This window comes from Rattus norvegicus, chromosome 20 (assembly GCF_021556685.1).
Source record: "Rattus norvegicus strain SHRSP/BbbUtx chromosome 20, alternate assembly SHRSP_T2T, whole genome shotgun sequence".
Taxonomy (NCBI): Eukaryota; Metazoa; Chordata; class Mammalia; order Rodentia; family Muridae; genus Rattus; species Rattus norvegicus.
Window position 1 is genome coordinate 41,027,068 of NC_141553.1, and position 15,228 is coordinate 41,042,295.

A 15,228-nucleotide genomic window follows, 5' to 3' on the forward strand; every position below is an offset into this window, starting at 1 on the left:
TCATCCCATCTGGATCCACACAGGTTGGAAAGAGAAGACCCCCCAACTGAGGATCCCAACCACTTGTCCTGAGAACCAAGGATATCACTTCCAGGGGTCATGCAAGTCATGGCACTTCTTTCCTTCTTGTAGGGCTAGGTGGTAGTTGGGAGCAACAGAACTCTATTAAACCGAGAGAAGAGAATAGCACATGCAGAAAGAAAGTCTTTTACACAGGCAAATAGGCCAAAAACCACAATAGTTCATGTAGAGATTCGGGAATGCGCATTCATGCATTTCCTGTCAGAACAGTTGGGCCAGATTTTCAGGAATTCTCACCATTAACATGTTAAATGCAAACAAAGGAGCAAACACACACACACACACACACACACACACACACACGCAAATACACACACAGACACATACAAATAACACAAATAGAAATAGCACACACACAACAAAGCACACACACACGCACACACAAACACACACAGGCACACACAAACACACACACATACACACACAGAGATAACACAAATACAAATAACACACACACAAAACAAGCAAACACACACACAGGCACTCACACACAAACATGCAAACAAACACACATATAACACAAATACAAATAACACACACATACACATACACACACACACACAAACACACACACTAACACATACACACACACAAGCATACACAAAAACCCGGCCAGCAAGTCTGACCTGTGAATGTGGAACAAAAGACCGAAAACCTGTGTTGAAAGAATTGTATAAGCCCTATGCTCCTTGAGGAAATGTGGCTGCATGCACCCAAGGCCAACTGCCTACTTCTAGGCAATTGCAGTCTTCAGGTGGGTTTGGAGGGACCTCACATTAGGGAATGCAGGGCCGTGCTAGGCTTTGGAAACTCAAGGTTAAAAGACAGATACGGGAGATTGTGGGAAACACCTCACTGTGGGAGGAGGAAGGTATTTGGCTTGTCTGATTGAATCAGTGTCAATCCTGGAATGAATTGTTCACGATACTTTGGTTGCACTCCATTTCCAGGATGATGTTTATTTACAGATTTGTGGCCTTACACACATTCTTCTTTAAGTTGACATTTTCCCCGCTTGTTTGCTATAGCAAACACTGCCATGTCTGCATTGAACACTGATCAGCTTTCCTTGTTATTTACTTTCAGACCTCTCATCCCGCCTCACTGCCTTCCAAAGTCTTACCACCTTTTGAATGGGAAAGCTCATGCCTAAACCAAACAGCAATTCAACCAACTTTACAAACTCACAAGCAAGGAAGCAAGCAAACAAACAAACAAACAATGCAAATCTTTATTGAATGCAATGGGAAGTAGAACAAAGCAAGAAAAAGTAAAACAAAAGTAAACTAAACAAATGTGCTAGGAGTACATATAGAATGGGTGGTTTGTTAGTCATCTCACAGCTAAGCATAAAGCACTGGTAAGAAGAGCAGCAGTTCTTAGTCCCAAGTTAGAAGTCTTCATAACTCCTTCCTGGTTTAGTGTCCTGAGATGTGTAGCCTATACCTGGTGACCCATGAGATTTCCTGGAGTCTGCTGGAGCCAGTCCAATGGTGTGTTCTGTCAGTTGGGCTTTTCATTAGGCCTCCTTGTTGTTTTAGGAGTCCCTGGTGATCTTGCCCTCTGCCCCTTCAGTAGAATCCCATTCTCAGAGCTCATTTCCTCGTCTCAGGTCCCTCACTAAGGCACTCCACATGGAAAACCCACGTGCATTTCCTCCTTCTAATAAGCAAGATGCCTTCCATCGAAAGCAGCCACTGTAATAGGGGTTTTGATGCATATACTTTTTGGGCTGTCTACATTCTCATGTAGATTGCGGGTGTCTTCTGGATAGGAGCTTCCAGGCTGGGACTCAGAGAATATCCAGCAGAGCCTCATATTCTTCTTGAGAGAGAGGCAGCTCAGGTGTTGCATCCATTTTTCTGAACTGCACCTTCCAGATGTACAGGGCCTGGGGAGAGCGTCTCCACTCGAACTTCCATCAGCAGTTGATCCAGGAAGAGTTCCAGAGGTCCCGTGTTGCATCCCTGAGTGAGAGCCTGTTCTTGGCCTTGTCCTTCAGGCTGTGCCCATTGTGGTAGCTGCGACTCTCTGGAGAAATTGGTTGGGTCGCTATAACTCGAGGATTCCTTGGAAACACAGTCCGTGGCAGCCAGTTGCAAGATGGTTTCCTGGACAACCCCGTGCTCCTTGCCACCAGGATTTCCATCCAGATCCACAGGGAATGGCCTGTCACCCTCCACTTGGTCTTCTTCCAGCAGTTCATCAAGGAGGAGTTCCAGAGTTCCTGGCTCGTATGCTTGAGTGGCTGTCTGTGATTGGCCTCGTCCTTCGGGCAGTGCCACTTGGGGATGCTGGGACTCTTCGTGGAAGTGGGGCTGGTCGCTGGAGCTCGAGTTCTCCATGCCCACACCTCCTGAGATAGCCATCGATAACAGGTTGTCCTGTGCTGCTTCATCCCTGCCACTGAGACCTCCAGTTGCCACATCCTGCACTTGTGAAGCAGGCACATCTTGATCTGGAGCGCGGGCTTGCCCCGCTCTTCTGTTCTGAAATCATATGTGGATTGTGTCCTCAGACAAACCTGTCCTCTGGCCCAGCTGCTCCCTGGTAGCAAAGCCTGGCAACGGATTCCTCTCAAAGGCTTGCACTAGGATACTGCGCTGTTCCAAGGTGAGTCGAGTGCGAGGCCTTCTGCTGTCCGAGGGCATGCTGCTACCTTGTGACCTGGAGCCAAACCCTTCCTCGAGCTGTTGGGAGGCTAGCGGAATGGAGCCTCTGCTGGACCGCTTTGGGCCGTTCCTCACCTCTCCAGTGCGACTTCTTCGGTTCTGAAACCACACTCGGATGCGGGACGCAGGGAGCTGTATTTGCCAGGCCAGTTCCTGCCTGTCCCAGAAGCTCGGGTATTGGTTCTTGCTGAAAGCTGATAGCAGGGCCTTCTTTTGCCAGGCCTGCCAAACCGTCTTCTTGCGCCGGGATTCCCGCAGCACACAGCTGCTATCCACATTGCTTCCAGCTTCCATGCTCCTAAGGATTCGATGCCAGGAGTCCTCAAGCTGGAGACTATAGTCAGGACCGCTCCAGAGCAAGCTCAAGCTTCAGCAAATGCCAGCCGTAGGGCTGGGTCCCCTGCCCTTAAATACCTCTGCCTCTGCTCCCGGAGCTCTTCCCACTCGAAAGGTGCGGTGGGCTACAGTCGTACTGCAGACCCTTGAATCAAGGTCATGCCACGATGCTTTACACCTGCCACGCCTCCCACCTGAGAATAGGAGACCCGGAACAAGACCTCAAGAAACCTATCAGACTCAGCGATGTATCCCCCAAAGTCTCGCAGTCCCTTGCATGCCATTCTGGACACAGAACAAGGAAGCACAAAAAACGTCCTAGGAATCAACAATCCAGGAGACAAATCGTCCAAGGAGGGAGCACCATAGGTCCTTCCTGGCTTTGGACAGAGTATCCAGGAAATCGTGGAGGTGGTAAGCAGGCTTCAGAAGAGGAAGGCAGAGTGGAGTGTGCCTTAGGTGGTATCACTAGCCAAGTTGAATCCGTGCTGATCTCATCCCATCTGGATCCACACAGGCTGGAAAGAGAAGACCCCCCAACTGAGGATCCCAACCACTTGTCCTGAGACCCAAGGACATCACTTCCAGGAGTCATGCAAGTCATGGCACTTCTTTCATGCTTGTAGGGCTAGCTGGTAGTTGGGAGCAACAGAACTCTATTAAACTGAGGGAAGAATATAGCACATGCAGAAAGAAAGTCTTTTACATAGGCAAATAGCCCAAAAACCACAATAGTTCATGTAGAGATTGGCAAACGCACATTCATGCATTTCCTGTCAGAACAGTTGAGCCAGATTTTCAGGAATTCTCACAATTAACATGGTCCATGCAAAAACAGGCACAAACACACACAGACACACAGACACACACACACACACACACAGACACACACACACCCATACAAATAACACAAATAGAAATACCACACACACAACAAAGCACACACACAGACACAAACAAACATACACACATACACACAAATAACACAAATAAAAATAACACACACAACACAAGCACACACACACAGGCACTCACACACGAACATGCAAACACACACACATATAACACGAATACAAATAACACACACATACACACACACAAACAAACACACACACTAACACATACACACACACAAGCATACACAAAAACCCGGCCAGCAAGTCTGACCTGTGAATGTGGAACAAAAGACCGAAAACCTGTGTTGAAAGAATTGTATAAGCCCTATGCTCCTTGAGGAAACGTGGCTGCATGCACCCAAGGCCAACTGCCTACCTCTAGGCAATTGCAGTCTTCAGGTGGGTGCAGAGGGACCTCACATTAGGGAATGCAGGGCCGTGCTAGGCTTGGGAAACTCAAGGTTAAAACACGGATACGGGAGATTGTGGGAAACACCGCACTGTGGGAGGAGGAAGGTATTTGGCTTGTCTGATTGAATCAGTGTCAATCCTGGAATGAATTGTTCACGATACTTTGGTTGCACTCCATTTCCAGGATGATGTTTATTTACAGTTTTGTGGCCTTAACACATTCTTCTTTAAGTTGACAATTTCCCCGCTTGCTTGCTTTAGCAAACACTGCCATGTCGGCATCGAACACTGATCAGCTTTCCTTGTTATTTCCCTTTCAGACCTCTCATCCTGCCTCACTGCCTTCCAAAGTCTTACCACCCTTTCAATTGGAAAGCTCATGCCTAAACCAAACAGCCTTTCAACCACCCATACAAACACACAAGCAAACAAGCAAGCAAGCAAACAAACCAACAATGCAAATCTTTATTGAATACAATGGTAAGTAGAACAGAGCAAGACAAAACAAAACAAAAGTAAACTAAACAAATGTGCCAGGAGTACATATAGAATTGGTGGATTGTTAGTCATCTCACAGCTAAGCATAAGGCATTGGTAAGAAGAGCAATAGTTCTTAGTCCCAAGGAAGAAGTGTTCATAACTCCTTCCTGGTTTAGTGTCCTGAGATGTGTAGCCTATACCTGGTGACCCATGAGATTTCCTGGAATCTGATGGAGCCAGTCCAATGTTTTGTTCTGTCAGTTGGGCTTTTCATTAGGCCTCCTTGTTGTTTTAGGAGTCCCTGGTGATCTGCCCTCTGCCCCTTCAGCAGAAACCCATTCTGAGAGCCCATTTCCTCGTCTCAGGGCCCTCAGATAGGCACTCCACATGGAAAACCCCCGTGCATTTCCTCCTTCTAGTAAGCAAGATGCTTTGCATTGAAATCAGCCACTGTCATAGGGGTTTTGATGCATATACTTTTTGGGCTGTCAACATTCTCAAATGTGGATTGCAGGTGTCTTCTGGATAGGAGCTTCCAGGCTGGGACTCAGAGAATATCCAGCAGAGCCTCATATTCCTCTTGAGAGAGAGGCAGCTCAGGTGTTGCATCCATTTGCTGCCCTGCACCTTCCAGATGTACAGGGCCTGGGGAGTGCGTCTCCACTCGAACTTCCATCAGCAGTTGATCCAGGAAGAATTCCAGGGTGCCCGTGTTGCATCCCTGAGTGAGAGCCTGTTCTTGGCCTTGTCCTTCAGGCTGTGCCCATTGTGGTAGCTGAGGCTCTCTGGAGAAATTGGTTGGGTCACTATAACTCGAGGATTCCTTGGAAACACAGTCCGTGGCAGCCAGTTGCAAGATGGTTTCCTGGACAAACTCGTGTTCCTTGCCACCAGAATTTCCATCAAGATCCACAGGGAATGGCCTGCCACCCTCCACTTGATCTTCTTCCAGCAGTTCATCAAGGAGGAGTTCCAGAGGTCCTGCCTCGTATGCTTGAGTCGCTGTCTGTGATTGGCCTCGTCCTTCGGGCAGTGCCATTTGGGGTTGCTGGGACTCTTTGTGGAAGTAGGGCTGGTCGCTGGAGCTCGAGTTCTCCATGCCCACACCTCCTGAGATAGCAGGTTGTCCTGTGCTGCTTCATCCCTGCCACTGAGACCTCCAGTTGCCACATCCTGCACTTGTGAAGCAGGCACATCTTGATCTGGAGCGCGGGCTTGCCGCGCTCTTCTGTTCTGAAATCATATGTGGATCGTGTCCTCAGACAAACCTGTCCTCTGCCCCAGCTGCTCCCTGGTAGCAAAGCCTGGCAACGGATTCCTCTCAAAGGCTTGCACTAGGATACTGCGCTGTTCCAAGGTGAGTCGAGTGCGAGGCCTCCTGCTGTCCGAGGGCATGCTGCTACCTTGTGACCTGGAGCCAAACCCTTCCTCGAGCTGTTGGGAGGCTAGCGGAATGGAGCCTCTGCTGGACCGCTTTGGGCCGTGCCTCACCTCTCCAGTGCAACTCCTTCGGTTCTGAAACCACACTCGGATGCGGGACGAAGGGAGCTGTATTTGCCTGGCCAGTTCCTGCCTGTCCCAGAGCTCGGGTATTGGTTCTTGCCTAAAGCTGATAGCAGGGCCTTCTTTTGCCAGGCCTGCCAAACCGTCTTCCTGCGCCGGGATTCCCCCAGCATACAGCTGTTATCCACATTGCTTCCAGATTCCATGCTCCTAAGGATTCGATGCCAGGAGACCTAAAGCTGGAGAATATAGTCAGGACCGCTCCAGATCAAGCGCAAGCTTCAGCAAATGCCACCCTTAGAGCTGGGACACCTGTCCGTAAATACCTTTGCCTCAGCACCCGAAGCTCTGCCCACTCAAAAGGAGCCGTGGGCTACAGTCGTACTCCAGACCCTTGAATCAAGGTCATGCCACGACCCCTTACACCTGCCACGCCTCCCACCTGAGAACAGGAGACCCGGAACAAGACCTCAAGAAACCTATCAGACTCAGCAAAGTATCTCCCAAAGTCTCGCAGTCCCTTGCATGCCATTCTGGACACAGAACAAGGAAGCACAAAAAATGTCCTAGGAATCAACCATCCAGCAGACAGATCGTCCAAGGAGGGAGCACCATAGGTCCTTCCTGGCTTTGGGCAGAGTATCCAGGAAATCGTGGAGGTGGTAAGCAGGCTTCAGAAGAGGAAGGCAGAGTGGAGTGTGCCTTAGGTGGTATCAATAGCCAAGTTGAATCCGTGCTGATCTCATCCCATCTGGATCCACACAGGTTGGAATGAGAAGACCCCCCAACTGAGGATCCCAACCACTTGTCCTGAGACCCAAGGACATCACTTCCAGGAGTCATGCAAGTCATGGCACTTCTTTCATGCTTGTAGGGCTAGCTGGTAGTTGGGAGCAACAGAACTCTATTAAACTGAGGGAAGAATATAGCACATGCAGAAAGAAAGTCTTTTACATAGGCAAATAGCCCAAAAACCACAATAGTTCATGTAGAGATTCGGGAACGCACATTCATGCATTTCCTGTCAGAACAGTTGAGCCAGATTTTCAGGAATTCTCACAATTAACATGGTCCATGCAAAAACAGGCACAAACACACACAGACACACAGACACACACACACACACACACGCAAACACACACACATACCCATACAAATAACACAAATAGAAATACCACACACACAACAAAGCACACACACAGACACACACACACACACACATACCCATACAAATAACACAAATAGAAATACCACACACACAACAAAGCACACACACAGACACACACAAACATACACACATACACACACAAATAACACAAATACAAATAAAACAAACAACACAAGCACACACACAGGCACTCACACACAAACATGCAAACACACACACATATAACACAAATACAAATAACACACACACATACACACACACACACAAACACACACACTAACACATACACACACACAAGCATACACAAAAACCCAGCCAGCAAGTCTGACCTGTGAATGTGGAACAAAAGACCGAAAACCTGTGTTGAAAGAATTGTATAAGCCCTATGCTCCTTGAGGAAATGTGGCTGCATGCACCCAAGGCCAACTGCCTACCTCTAGGCAATTGCAGTCTTCAGGTGGGTTCAGATGGACCTCACATTAGGGAATGCAGGGCCGTGCTAGGCTTTGGAAACTCAAGGTTAAAAGACAGATACGGGAGATTGTGGGAAACACCTCACTGTGGGAGGAGGAAGGTATTTGGCTTGTCTGATTGAATCAGTGTCAATCCTGGAATGAATTGTTCACGATACTTTGGTTGCACTCCATTTCCAGGATGATGTTTATTTACAGATTTGTGGCCTTACACACATTCTTCTTTAAGTTGACATTTTCCCCGCTTGTTTGCTATAGCAAACACTGCCATGTCTGCATTGAACACTGATCAGCTTTCCTTGTTATTTCCCTTTCAGACCTCTCATCCCGACTCACTGCCTTCCAAAGTCTTACCACCCTTTGAATGGGAAAGCTCATGCCTAAACCAAACAGCCAATTCAACCACCTTTACAAACACACAAGCAAGGAAGCAAGCAAACAAACAAACAAACAATGCAAATCTTTATTGAATGCAATGGGAAGTAGAACAAAGCAAGAAAAAGTAAAACAAAAGTAAACTAAACAAATGTGCTAGGAGTACATATAGAATGGGTGGTTTGTTAGTCATCTCACAGCTAAGCATAAGGCACTGGTAAGAAGAGCAGCAGTTCTTAGTCCCAAGTTAGAAGTCTTCATAACTCCTTCCTGGTTTAGTGTCCTGAGATGTGTAGCCTATACCTGGTGACCCATGAGATTTCCTGGAGTCTGATGGAGCCAGTCCAATGGTGTGTTCTGTCAGTTGGGCTTTTCATTAGGCCTCCTTGTTGTTTTAGGAGTCCCTGGTGATCTTGCCCTCTGCCCCTTCAGTAGAATCCCATTCTCAGAGCTCATTTCCTCGTCTCAGGACCCTCACTAAGGCACTCCACATGGAAAACCCACGTGCATTTCCTCCTTCTAATAAGCAAGATGCCTTCCATCGAAAGCAGCCACTGTAATAGGGGTTTTGATGCATATACTTTTTGGGCTGTCTACATTCTCATGTAGATTGCGGGTGTCTTCTGGATAGGAGCTTCCAGGCTGGGACTCAGAGAATATCCAGCAGAGCCTCATATTCTTCTTGAGAGAGAGGCAGCTCAGGTGTTGCATCCATTTGCTGCCCTCCACCTTCCAGATGTACAGGGCCTGGGGAGAGCGTCTCCACTCGAACTTCCATCAGCAGTTGATCCAGGAAGAGTTCAAGAGGTCCCGTGTTGCATCCCTGAGTGAGAGCCTGTTCTTGGACTTGTCCTTCAGGCTGTGCCCATTGTGGTAGCTGCGACTCTCTGGAGAAAATGGTTGGGTCGCTATAACTCGAGGATTCCTTGGAAACACAGTCCGTGGCAGCCAGTTGCAAGATGGTTTCCTGGACACCCACGTGCTCCTTGCCACGAGAATTTCCATCCAAATCCACAGGGAATGGCCTGTCACCCTCCACTTGGTCTTATTCCAGCTGTTTATCAAGGAGGAGTTCCAGAGGTCCTGCCTCGTATGCTTGAGTGGCTGTCTGTGATTGGCCTCGTCCTTCGGGCAGTGCCACTTGGGGATGCTGAGACTTTTTGTGGAAGTGGGGCTGGTCGCTGGAGCTCGAGTTCTCCATGCCCACACCTCCTGCAGCAGCCATCGGTAACATGTTGTCCTGTACTGCCTCATCCCTGCCACTGAGTCCTCCAGTTGCCACATCCTGCACTTGTGAAGCAGGCACATCTTGATCTGGAGCGAGGGCTTGCCTCGATCTTCTGTTCTGAAACCATATGTGGATCGTGTCCTCAGACAAACCTGTCCTCTGGCCCTGCTGCTCCCTGTTAGCAAAGCCTGGCAACGGGTTCCTCTCAAAGGCTTGCACTAGAATCCTGAGCTGTTGCAAGTTGAGTCAAGTGCGAGGCCTTCTGCTGTCCGAGGGCATGCTGCTACCCTGTGACCTGGAGCCAAACACTTCCTCGAGCTGTTGGGAGGCTAGCGGAATGGAGTCTCTGCTGGACGGCTTTGGGCCGTGCATCACCTCTCCAGTGCGACTTCTTTGGTTCTGAAATCACACTAGGATGCGGGACGCAGGGAGCTGTATTTGCCTGGCCAGTTCCTGCCTGTCCCAGAAGCTCGGGTATTGGTTCTTGCTGAAAGCTGTTAGCAGGGCCTGCTTTTGCCAGGCCTGCCAAACGGTCTTCCTGCGGCGGGATTCCCGCAGCACACAGCTGCTATCCACATTGCTTCCAGCTTCCATGCTCCTAAGGATTCGATGCCAGGAGTCCTCATGCTGGAGAATATAGTCAGGACCGCTCCAGAGCAAGCACAAGCTTGAGCAAATGCCAGCCGTAGGGCTGGGACCCCTGCCCTTCAATACCTCTGCCTCTGCTCCCGGAGCTCTGCCCACTCGGAAGGAGCTGTGGGCTACAGTCGTCCTCCAGATCCTTGAATCAAGGTCATGCCACGAAGCTCTACTCCTGCAACGCCTCCCACCTGAGAATAGGAGACCCGGAACAAGACCTCAAGAAACCTATCAGACTCAGCAAACTCTCTCTCAAAGTCTCGCAGTCCCTTGCATGCCATTCTGGACACAGAACAAGGAAGCACAAAAAATGTCCTAGGATTCAAGCATCCAGCAGACAGATGGTCCAAGGACAGAGCACCATAGGTCCTTCCTGGCTTTGGACAGAGTATCCAGGAAATCGTGGAGGTGGTAAGCAGGCTTCAGAAGAGGAAGGCAGAGTGGAGTGTGCCTTAGGTGGTATCACAAGCCAAGTGGAATACGTGCTGATCTCATCCCATCTGGATCCACACAGGTTGGAAAGAGAAGACCCCCCAACTGAGGATCCCAACCACTTGGCCTGAGACCCAAGGACATCACTTCCAGCGGTCATGCATGTCATGGCACTTCTTTTCTGCTTGTAGTGCAAAGTGGTAGTTGGGAGCAACAGAACTCTATTAAACCTAGAGACGAAAATAGCACATGCAGAAAGAAAGTCTTTTACATAGGCAAATAGGCCAAAACCCACAATAGTTCATGTAGAGATTCGGGACTGTGCATTTATGCATTTCCTGTCAGAACAGTTGGGCCAGATTTTCAGGAATTCTCACAATTAACATGTTCCATGCAAACACAGGCGCAAACACGCACACGCACACACACACACATACACACACAAGCAAACACACACACATTCACATACAAATAACACAAATAGAAATAGCACACACACAACGAAGCACACACACACACAAATAACACAAATCAAATAACACACACACAACACAAGCACACACACACAGACACTCACACACTGACATGCAAACACACACCACACATATAACACAAATACAAATAACACACACACATACACACACACACATACACACATACACACACACAAGCATACACAAAAACCCGGCCAGCAAGTCTGACCTGTGAATGTGGAACAAAAGACCCAATACTTGTGCTGAAAGAACTGTATAAGCCCTATGCTCCTTGAGGAAATGGGGCTGCATGCACCCAAAGCCAACTGCCTACCTCTAGGCAATTGCAGTCTTCATGTGGGTTCAGTGGGACCTCACATTAGGGAATGCAGGGCCGTGCTAGGCTTGGGAAACTCAAGGTTAAAAGACGGATAGGGGAGAGTGTGGGAAATACCTAACTGTGGGAGGAGGAAGGTATTCGGCTTGTCTGATTGAATCAGTGTCAATCCTGGAATGAATTATTCACGATAATTTGGTTGCACTCCATTTCCAGGATGATGTTTATTTACAGTTTTGTGGCCTTACACACATTCTTCTTTAAGTTGACATTTTCCCTGCTTGTTTGCTTTAAAAACACTGCCATGTCTGCATTGAACACTGATCAGCTTTCCTTGTTATTTCCCTTTCAGACCTCTCATCCCGACTCACTGCCTTCCAAAGTCTTACCACCCTTTGAATGGGAAAGCTCATGCCTAAACCAAACAGCCAATTCAACCACCTTTACAAACACACAAGCAAGGAAGCAAGCAAACAAACAAACAAACAATGCAAATCTTTATTGAACGCAATGGGAAGTAGAACGAAGCAAGAAAAAGTAAAACAAAAGTAAACTAAACAAATGTGCTAGGAGTACATATAGAATGGGTGGTTTGTTAGTCATCTCACAGCTAAGCATAAGGCACTGGTAAGAAGAGCAGCAGTTCTTAGTCCCAAGTTAGAAGTCTTCATAACTCCTTCCTGGTTTAGTGTCCTGAGATGTGTAGCCTATACCTGGTGACCCATGAGATTTCCTGGAGTCTGATGGAGCCAGTCCAATGGTGTGTTCTGTCAGTTGGGCTTTTCATTAGGCCTCCTTGTTGTTTTAGGAGTCCCTGGTGATCTTGCCCTCTGCCCCTTCAGTAGAATCCCATTCTCAGAGCTCATTTCCTCGTCTCAGGATCCTCACTAAGGCACTCCACATGGAAAAACCACGTGCATTTCCTCCTTCTAATAAGCAATATGCCCACCATCGAAAGCAGCCACTGTAATAGGGGTTTTGATGCATATACTTTTTGGGCTGTCTACATTCTCATGTAGATTGCGGGTGTCTTCTGGATAGGAGCTTCCAGGCTGGGACTCATAGAATATCCAGCAGAGCCTCATATTCTTCTTGAGAGAGAGGCAGCTCAGGTGTTGCATCCATTTGCTGCCCTCCACCTTCCAGATGTACAGGGCCTGAGGAGTGCTTCTCCACTCGAACCTCCATCAGCAGTTGATCCAGGAAGAGTTCAAGAGGTCCCGTGTTGCATCCCTGAGTGAGAGCCTGTTCTTGGCCTTGTCCTTCAGGCTGTGCCCATTGTGGTAGCTGAGACTCTCTGGAGAAATTGGTTGGGTCGCTATAACTCGAGGATTCCTTGGAAACACAGTCTGTGGCAGCCAGTTGCAAGATGGTTTCCTGGACACCCACGTGCTCCTTGCCACGAGAATTTCCATCCAGATCCCCAGGGAATGGCCTGTCACCCTCCACTTGGTCTTATTCCAGCAGTTTATCAAGGAGGAGTTCCAGAGGTCCTGCCTCGTATGCTTGAGTGGCTGTCTGTGATTGGCCTCGTCCTTCGGGCAGTGCCACTTGGGGATGCTGAGACTTTTTGTGGAAGTGGGGCTGGGCGCTGGAGCTCGAGTTCTCCATGCCCACACCTCCTGCAACAGCCATCGGTAACAGGTTGTCCTGTACTGCCTCATCCCTGCCACTGAGTCCTCCAGTTGCCACAATCTCCACTTGTGAAGCAGGCACATCTTGATCTGGAGCGAGGGCTTGCCTCGATCTTCTGTTCTGAAACCATATGTGGATCGTGTCCTCAGACAAACCTGTCCTCTGGCCCTGCTGCTCCCTGGTAGCAAAGCCTGGCAACGGGTTCCTCTCAAAGGCTTGCACTAGAATCCTGAGCTGTTGCAAGTTGAGTCAAGTGCGAGGCCTTCTGCTGTCCGAGGGCATGCTGCTACCCTGTGACCTGGAGCCAAACACTTCCTCGAGCTGTTGGGAGGCTAGCGGAATGGAGCCTCTGCTGGACCGCTTTGCGCCGTGCCTCACCTCTGCAGTGCGACTTCTCCGGTTCTGAAACCACATTCGGATGCGGGACGCAGGGAGCTGTATTTGCCTGGCCAGTTCCTGCCTGTCCCAGAAGTCTTTTACATAGGCACATAGGCGGAAAACCACAATAGTTCATGTAGAGATTCAGGAATGCATATTCATGCATTTCCTGTCAATCTTCAACACCCAATTTTCGTCAATAGACAGATCATAGAAACAGAAACTAAACAGAGACACAGTACAACTAACCACAGTTATGAACCAAATGGCCTTAATAGATTCTTATAGAACATTTCATCTTAAAACAAAAGAATATACCTTCTTTTCAGTACCTCATGTTTCCTTCTCCAAAACTGGCCATATAATCAGTCATAAAACCGGCTTCAACAGATACAAGAAGATGGAAATAATCCCATGCATCCTATCAGATCACCATAGACTTCAATAACAGCAAAAATCACATAGAGCACACATACACATGGAAGTTGAACAACTCTTTACTCAATGCTAACGTGGTCAAGGAACAAATAAAGAAAGAAATTAAAGACTTTTTAGAATGTAATGAAAATGAAGGCACAACATAACCAATCTTATGGGACACAATGAAAGCAGTGCTAAGTGGAAAACTCATAGTTCTGAGTGCTTCGAAAAAGAAACCAGAGAGAACATACACTACTATCTTAACAGCATACCTAAAAGCTCTAGAACAAAAGATGCAAATACATCCAAGAGGAGTAGATCGCAGGATATAATCAAACTCATGGCTGAATTCAACCAAGTAGAAACAAAAAGATCTATACAAAGTTCTTTGTTGATTAACAAAACCAGGAACTGGTTCTTTGAGAAAATCAACAAGATAGGTAAACCCTTAGCCCGTCTAACCAGAGGGCATAGAGTATCTAAATTAGAGAAATTAGAAATGAAAAGGGAGACATACCAACAGATTCTGAGGAAATTAGTGCAAAAGCCTATATTCAGCAAAACTGGAAAATCTGGAAGAAATGTACAATTTTCTAGACAGATACCAGATTTCCAAGTTAAATCAGGATCAGATAAACCATCTAAACAGCCGCATAACTCCTAAAGAAATAGAAGCTGTTCTTAAAAGTCTCCCAAACAACAAAAGCACAGTAACAGATCAGTTTAGTGAAGAATTATATTAGACCTTCGTAGAAGACCTAGTACTAATAGTGTCCAAAGTTTTTCACAAAGTAGAAACAGAAGAAACACTACCAAATTCCTCCTATAAAGTCACAATTCAGCTTGTACCAGACCATACAAAAAAGAGAACTTCAGGCCATTGTGCCAAAAACAAACTACAGATTCGTTGCAATCTCCATCAAAATTCCAATTCTTCATGGCGTGAGAGCAATTTGCAAATTCATATGGAATAACACAAAAGCCAGGAGAGTGAAAACTATCCTCAAAAATAAAAGAACTTCTGGTGGAATCACTATCCCTGACCTCAAGCATTATTGCAGAGCAATAGTGATAAAACCGGTATGGCAACGGTACAGAGACAGGCAGGAAGATCAATTGGATAAAATTGTAGACCCAGAAATGAATCCGCACACCTATGGTCACTTGATCTTCGAGCTAAAACCATCTAGTGGAAAAAAGATAGCATTTTCAAGTAATGGAGCTGGTTCAACTGGAGGTCTGCAGGTAGAAGAATGCAAATGGATCCACTCTTGATATTTTTTTTGGAGCT

The 15,228-nt window shown here is 47.5% G+C and overlaps 1 protein-coding gene and 1 pseudogene across 1 annotated transcript; both read right to left on the reverse strand.

The window, feature by feature from the left end:
* Positions 1-2,576: 2,576 nt before the first annotated feature.
* LOC147998696 (double homeobox protein 4C-like) lies at positions 2,577-3,047 on the reverse strand. Its single transcript, XM_087598782.1, has one exon. The coding sequence runs from the start codon at positions 3,045-3,047 to the stop codon at positions 2,577-2,579; it is 471 nt and encodes a 156-aa protein (XP_087454908.1).
* Positions 3,048-5,423: 2,376 nt separating this feature from the next.
* On the reverse strand, positions 5,424-6,271 carry LOC147998697 (uncharacterized; annotated as a pseudogene).
* Between the last annotated feature and the right edge of the window lie 8,957 nt (positions 6,272-15,228).

Excerpts from the sequence above, each read along its gene's own strand:
- LOC147998696 (XM_087598782.1), bottom strand. The coding sequence starts at position 3,047 with ATGGAAGCTGGAAGCAATGTGGATAGCAGCTGTGTGCTGCGGGAATCC.